This window comes from Cicer arietinum, chromosome 1 (assembly GCF_000331145.2).
Source record: "Cicer arietinum cultivar CDC Frontier isolate Library 1 chromosome 1, Cicar.CDCFrontier_v2.0, whole genome shotgun sequence".
In the NCBI taxonomy this organism is placed as follows: Eukaryota; Viridiplantae; Streptophyta; class Magnoliopsida; order Fabales; family Fabaceae; genus Cicer; species Cicer arietinum.
Window position 1 is genome coordinate 10549851 of NC_021160.2, and position 8218 is coordinate 10558068.

The window sequence follows — 8218 nt, forward strand, 5'->3', positions numbered from 1 at the left end:
TTAATGATAAAATATATTACAAAAGTGAAAAAAATCAAAGTGACTATTAAATTTAATTTATTAATTTAAACCAAATAAGATTTTTAAAAAATAGAAAATCAAGCATATCGTCTCATAAAAAAACCAAAACAACTTTCCACTAAATTTTAAAAAATAAAACAAATAGGAGAAAAATTTGACGCATTCTAAGTAACCATTTTTAATAAATGAGAAAGAGAAAGAGATAGGAAATGAAGAAAAATAAGTCTAAAATCTTTAAATGAGCTTTCTTAGAGATTAAGATAATATAAAAATAATTACATCAGTCATATGTGGAGTAGATCTCCTGAGTCCTTCCACTAACTCCCTATTCCATTTCACCTATCGTTTCCCTCTCTTTACGTCACAACTTGATTGTGAAACTCAAACCTCCAAACCATATACAAATAACTTACCAAAATAATCTAAGTCCCCCTCTCTCTCTCTGTCTGTCAATTGTCTAGATCTCTAATACTAATCCACTCTTTAAATACTATCTATCTCTCTAATCGTAAGTATTCATTTAAAAAAAATGTGCTTTAATATTTTTTTTTTCAATTTATAGATTAAATTGTTATTCTTTTTCTAAACACAACTCTAACTAATACATCCATATATAAATGAAAAGTCATTATTTAATACATCAATATATAAATGACATTTTAGTTATCTTTTTATACAAAATAAACATATTAGTTATACTATCAATTTTTTTAATAAAAACAAAATTTACTATAAGAACTTATATTTAGTGACAAATGTAATATAAATAAAAATAAAGTTTAAGAAAATCGATATATTTAATTTAAAATTTTAATTAAATACATCAATTTTATTTGAACTATTTTTTTTTTTATATTTAAGAGAAATGATTGATATATATACTTTTATAATAATTTAAAATAATTAAATATAAATATGTATATCGATAATTTGTTAACGTTAATCAGTGTAAAATAAAGATTTTAAATAACGATACATTATGATCACAGTGACGAATATTAAAACTTAAAAAAGATAAGATAATAATTAAATATTTATTCTAAAAATGAAAACTGCATTTTTTATCTATATGAAATAAATAAATAAAAGAAAATTCTCATATTTATTTTTAATAAATGGCATTTTATTACTAAGTTATTTGTAAAAAAAAACCACCGAAAATAACAAATAAAGAAGTAACAATAACAATAAAAATAACAAACCGGTATACTTTTTGTCGCAGACATTTTATTAGTTTGTGTGGAGTGTTTATTAAAACTTGAAAGACACTCTGAATCCGAGGTGTAAGTTGGTACATAGTTCTCTATGTAAAACTTTCCACTTCCAAGACCAAGACCAAGACAATTACAAAGTCTTTGTTATGCAACACCTTCTCCTTAATATTATTCTTTCATCTACCTTCTTCTTCACTGCAAAATACAACTATTCAATGAAACCCTGCATGCTTTTTCTCTCTGTCTTATTATTTCTTCTAACCTATGTTGAGGGTCGTTTTGTGGTGGAAAAAAACAGTATCTCCATTCTGTCACCACATAAGTTAAGAGGTAAACATGATGGTGCCATAGGAAACTTTGGTCTTCCAAATTATGGAGGATATATTGTAGGCTCACTTGTTTATCCTGACAAAGGTTCTTATGGATGTCAAGTTTTTGAAGGTGATAAGCCTTTCAAGTTTCGCTCTAATCGTCCTACTATTCTTCTTCTTGATCGTGGAGGTATTCTTTTTTTCTTCTTCAAAGTCAACCTTTATCATCGTTGACTTAATTCATTTATCATCTGATTTTTATTTTATTTATACTATCTATGTTAATTTAATGTTGCCTTTCTAATTCTGTTTTTCTTTTACTGTTACATAAATTAATCTATCATATAATTATAAAGGGTTGTTGATATGTTGCTTTGATGATAGAATTGGTTCATCGGTTGATTGATTCTTTTCTTCTGTTGTTTGTCACAATTGAAGTTTTTCACTTTTCTGTTTTTTACTTTTCATACCAATTCTTCATAGGATTTCTTTGAAATTGTTTTTTAGTTTATACAATTCTCTAGTCATTCCTATTCATATTAGATTTTCATGTTTTTATGATATGCTCTAATATGTGAATATCCAAGTTGTTTTTTGAAATTCAACATATGATGTTGTTTCATTCATGTAACTGATCCCAATTGAAAATGGTTTGGGTGGTGAGGTGGTTGTGTTATCATGGATCTAAATTCTAATTGTGGTTGGGGTTGCGATTACACTGTGAACCTTGATATTGCATCAAAACGCAGGAAAATGCGTTTGATGCAGCCGTAATTGCAGTTGCAGACTGCAATGTAGAACTATGGATGTTGTTTAGTCTCTTGAAAGCCAACATATTAGATGAATTCCAATGTAGTTATGATTGTTATTGTGGTTGTTGTCATCATTCATGGTAGTTAGTTTCTTGAAAGCCAACAAAAGGACTAGTCTCAATGAAAAAGTAATTAAAATGACCAAAACTACCTTCAATCAAAAGTTTAAAGAATCCTCTCATTACAATTCTTTGAATCCAAGTTTTCTATTGCTTATTGACAAAGTTATCATTATTTTCACTTGCAGAGTGTTATTTTGCCTTAAAAGTATGGCATGCACAACTAGCAGGAGCTGCAGCAGTTTTAGTAGCTGACAGCATCGATGAATCTCTTATAACAATGGATTCTCCGGAAGAGAGCACAGATGCAGATGGCTACATCGAAAAGATTGTAATTCCATCAGCACTAGTAGAGAAATCCTTTGGCGATTCGTTGAAAGAAGCTTTAAATAACAAAGACGAAGTTTTGCTACGAATAGATTGGAGGGAATCAGTACCTCATCCTGATAATCGAGTCGAGTACGAGTTCTGGACTAATAGCAATGACGAATGTGGTGCTCGGTGCGATGAACAGATGAATTTTGTGAAGAATTTTAAAGGTCATGCTCAGATTCTTGAGAGAGGTGGATACACACTGTTCACTCCACATTATATAACATGGTTTTGTCCGAAGCCTTTTGTTGAAAGTAGTCAGTGTAAGTCTCAGTGTATTAACCGCGGAAGATATTGTGCGCCGGATCCAGAGAAAGATTTTGGAGAGGGGTATGAAGGGAAGGATGTTGTGTATGAGAATTTGAGGCAGTTATGTGTTCATAGAGTAGCTAATGAGAGTAACCGTTCATGGGTGTGGTGGGATTATGTGACAGATTTTCATGTTAGATGTTCTATGAAGGAGAAGAAATATAGCAAAGATTGTGCTGAAGTTGTCATGAAATCATTAGGTAAATGAATATTTTTTATACTTATGTGAATTGGATTATTTTGTTTTTGTTTCTGTTTTAAATGTTTGATATTGATGTTTAATACTACAGATCTTCCTATTGAGAAAATTAAGAAATGTGTTGGTGATCCTGAAGCGGATGTGGAGAATGAAGTTCTAAAGATTGAACAAACAGCACAGGTAAATGTTTAATATTTACTGCTATGTCTTTTGAAAATTAATAAAGTTTCATTTTGTTATCTTCAAAATAAAGGCTACTATATGAAATGAAGTAGAAATTTGCATGTCTAATAATTTTATAAAATGTTGATCCATTTTGATATAGATTGGAGGAGGATCTCGCGGCGATGTCACCATTTTGCCAACATTGGTTCTAAACAATGTCCAGTATAGAGGTTAGTTACTTAAATTAAATACCTATTTGATAGATACTATGCTTGAATTAACAGATGTGTATTGAATACATATATTGTTTACTGATTTTGAACTGTGCATATGACTGATATGAGAGAACAGAACCATGCATGCTTCAATATATATATATATATATAGTTATCATATTTTCTGATTTGAGAGTTAATAAACTGAATCTTGAAATCTTTGTCACCTGTGTAATGTAGGGGAGCCTATTTTACCTCTTCGATTTTGACTTCAACTTTGTCGATCTTTTTAATGAACATATTTGATATACCAAAATTATAAATATTTTATTTGTTTTGTCTAAAGGAAAATTGGAGAGAACATCTGTATTGAAGGCGGTATGTGCGGGATTTAAGGAGACTACTGAACCTCAAGTTTGTTTAAGTGGAGGTTAGTCTGCTTAATTTTTCATTATATGAACTGCACTGATGATAGATTCTTTTAGTTGAAAACATTTAGTTTAAGAAGATATTAACTTTATTGTGGTTTGGATTTATCAGATATTGAAACTAATGAATGTCTTGAAAGAAATGGAGGATGCTGGCATGATAGAAATGCTAATGTAACTGCTTGCAAGGTATATTAGATAAGGAATTTATTTTACCAATTTTGCTTCCAAAACATAATCATTATTTACTAGACATATAAAATGGTCCATAGTGTTTCTGTGATTGGATGCAAGTTGATGAAACTTTATTGTGTTATCAGGATACTTTCAGGGGAAGAGTTTGTGAGTGCCCTGTTGTGAAAGGTGTTCAGTATAGAGGAGATGGCTATATAACATGTGAAGGTATTGCTTCTGAATATAAAAAGTTTCCTCTTCCTGTTATTTTTCAAATATCATAAATAAGCTGTAAACAAATTATGAATATGTTACAACAACTTCCATAAGTTTTTCTAAACAGTCTCACAAGTGTGTACGTTAGTCGATAAACTCAAATAACTTGTTTCCATATTGTTGCTTATATGATTACTCTTGTCCTTATTTGACAGCTTTTGGACCTGCAAGGTGTTCTTTAAACAATGGAGGTTGTTGGTCAGAAACTAGAAATAAAATTACTTTCTCGGCTTGCTCAGTTCAGTACTGCTTAACCATATCTTCAGATTTCCTTATGTCCCTTTTGATAGTAAAATATTTATCAGTTTAATTTTGATACATTATCGGTGTAAAAGGTTTTAACCTACAAAGCAAATCACAACCAATCGTAAATACATTTTCAAAATTAAAGACAAATATTTTCAATGATCTAGCTATAACGATTGGTTGACTATATAAAAAATCTTTACGCTGACAATGTATATGAACTAAATCCATAGTTCAAGGCTAACAAATTTACCTTTCTGAATAAAGGAATCCGAGTTAAATGGCTGTCACTGTCCAGTTGGATTTCTTGGAGATGGCAATAAATGTGAAGGTAATATTCGTTTACGGCGCGTCAATTTAAAACACTCCGTCTGTCGCCTTCTATATACAATCGATTTTTGGGAAAATATAACTCTATTGTAAATCTCTTTTGATCTGTCATTCAGATGTTGATGAATGTAAGGAAAGAAGTGCATGTCAATGTGATGGATGCAGCTGTAAGAATACTTGGGGTAGTTATGATTGTAAGTGCAAAGGAGATCTTCTATATATCAAGGAACAAGATACTTGTATTGGTAAGATACTCAAATCTTAACTGTAAATGATTCTTGTGTAATGAATTTCAGAATAAAGTTACAAGATTTGGTATTACTATTATGACATTTCAATTTACCTTTAACCCCTGTTTAATTGAAATTATACATATTTCACATCATAGTCCAAAATTAAAAAAATATCTTTTTATATTTGCAGAAAGAAGTGGATCAAAATATGGAAGGGTCCTTGCCTTTGTGGTCGTAGCAGTTGTTGTGGGGGCTGCTCTAGCTGGTTACATTTTCTACAAATATAGACTCAGGGTAAGCCTATCCTAGATTTTAAATGTAGTTATGCCTTTATATTGCCAAAAAAATCAGATAAATGATTTTAATGCGACCACAATTTATTTGACTTTTCCGACGTTGATGCCCCTTCAAAAATAAGGCCATGTATGGACATATATTTTGACTCATGCGGTTCAACTAATGATCTACATGTTCAACCAGTCATTCAATATCTTGACCTGGTCGATCATATTGATGTGGATTTTTAAACACTCATTTGAATATATTTGGTCGCAACTGAGAGTTTATTAGCATTATATTTATTTAATTTACTATATCTGTCTTTTGTTTTTTGTAGTCTTACATGGACTCAGAGATCATGGCTATCATGTCACAATACATGCCACTAGACCAGCAAAACAATGTGGTGCATGCTGAATCTCAGCCTTTACGACAAGACACGGTGTAAGAAATAAGGTATATTGAACTATGCACCTCTTTACCTTTCAACTAATTTGCATCATTCACTTTAGATATCTTAGAAAAATCTAAATTATTTTGTCACCATCTGCATTCTGCCTGCAGACATAATAAACAAGACAAGATCGATTGGCTTAAGTTGAGTCCATTTGACTGCGAAGGGAAATTCAGTACTTTACAATAGGATAATCATGTGAACGATTGTACACACAGAGAAACTTCCTCTATAGAATAATATCATGTTTTCACAGTTTGTAAATAGATCACTTGATATAGCTGTAAATGAAAACATGGGATGACATTCATACAAAAAAATTGCATACAGTGTAGCATTGTGCCTACAGGCAGTACTAAGTAGTAAGTACCTCCTTCTCCATCTCTACCTATGAAGCACGAACACCGACATAGACAAAGACACTGATACGTCTGACATCAATAATAATTTAATAAAATGATTGAACGTAATTAAAATGTCGTGTATGACATGAACACATGTTGTACAACGCGAAACACCTTCGATTAGAGGTGTTGATGCTACAGAGTTCTCTACCCCTATCATTTTCTCTTAACCTAAACATCTCCACTACTAACACTCGGTTATCAACAGCTATACTAAACAAACAAATGACTAAACCAATACAATTGCAATTTGTTGATATGTGCTCTCTTTATTGATAATTAATCCTATATTATAATAATTTGCAAACTATTATGAATAAAAATTGATAATGGATTGTCTCTATTATTATTTCTTTAAAAAAAATCAATGATTGTAATGTAAGAGATGTAACTTTTATACATATTAATTAATTAATCACACTCATTTCAATTTTTTGTTTTGTTTTTGTTTTTGTCAAAAGTAATTTCAATTTTAAATGACTATCACTTCAAACCCAACTACCTTATTAGAGGAAGAACTTCTGCTATATTGAAATGTGATTTTTTTCTCTACTTTAAACTTTATTGCAGAAGTTCTTCCTATTCATCACCTTTATCCTCCTTGAATTGATCAAATTTCCAAGTATGTTGACTCACTCTTAGTCCATCAAATTTCAACACACCTCACATGAAAGGAATGAAACAACTTATTGGTTAGCAATGGTGGCTCTACCGAGTGTGAATGCGTCTTTCTTAGCTTACTTTAGTATTATTTTGATGGATGTCAAAATTAGGACTATGACTTGTTTTATTTGTGAGCCAACATAGTTTGTGAATCAAAAAATTGATTGGGAAAACTTTTTTCAATTATGCATATTGATAGGTGTAGGTTATGATTGTATTACAATTCATCTAAGTAAACTGAAATCAATTTGTAGTGAATTTTGCATTCATTAATTGACTCATGAATTCATGAATGGATTCATGACAAATAAATTTAAAACTCTAAAGTTCAGAGCACACGAGTCATTTCAAGTGTAAGGGTTCTTCACATGATCAACAGGTCACTTTTTCAATGCATTAAACTATGTTTTCTTATTGAAGTATCTCCTATATGTAAATATATATAATTTATCATAGACTTTTCTTGAAATATTCATATTTTCATCTCTTTTAATCTCCAAGTCTCACAGTCTAGACAACAAAAAAATGGGTTACCACCTCCAAAAGCTTCAGCAGCAGTCAACAAAAACCACAATTTCCAAACTGCGTTCATCCATAACATCTTTCAATTCTCCATTCTCTTCTTCCCCTCCAATTCAAAACCAACCTCCCCCTAACTCACTTCCCATTTCCCAACCCCCAATGTTAACACCCTCCGAACTAACTAAAATCAACAACCTAATCCCCCGTCTCATCCACTCCAACCAACTCCCAACCGCCCTCCATCTCACCAAAATCGCCCTCTCATCAAATCCACCTCTCCACTCTCTCAACCTCACACCACTCATCACCACCCTCTCTTCCCAACAACACCTAACTCACACCATCTCCCTCCTCACCCATCTCCTCCACACTCCACAGTCTCACTCTCACATCTCCCCTATCTCCCACATGCTTCTCTCTTCTTATATCGATAACCGTAACACAAATCATGCTTTCAAACTCTTCCGCTGGCTTCAGAGACCCGGTTCTCCTTCTCCTCCTGATGACCACATGTTTCGACTTCTCATTCCTG

The 8218-nt window shown here is 31.6% G+C and overlaps 1 protein-coding gene across 1 annotated transcript; it reads left to right on the top strand.

Moving 5' to 3' along the window:
* The first annotated feature begins 1284 nt into the window (after positions 1-1284).
* Positions 1285-6478, top strand: LOC101504543 (vacuolar-sorting receptor 6). The gene is made up of 13 exons (XM_004487833.4): positions 1285-1736; positions 2606-3298; positions 3389-3477; positions 3623-3692; positions 4024-4107; positions 4218-4294; positions 4426-4507; positions 4711-4793; positions 5069-5132; positions 5248-5376; positions 5555-5658; positions 5981-6099; positions 6208-6478. The coding sequence occupies exons 1-12, from the start codon at positions 1382-1384 to the stop codon at positions 6089-6091; spliced, it is 1941 nt and encodes a 646-aa protein (XP_004487890.1). The 5' UTR covers positions 1285-1381; the 3' UTR covers positions 6092-6099; positions 6208-6478.
* The last annotated feature ends 1740 nt before the right edge of the window (positions 6479-8218 follow it).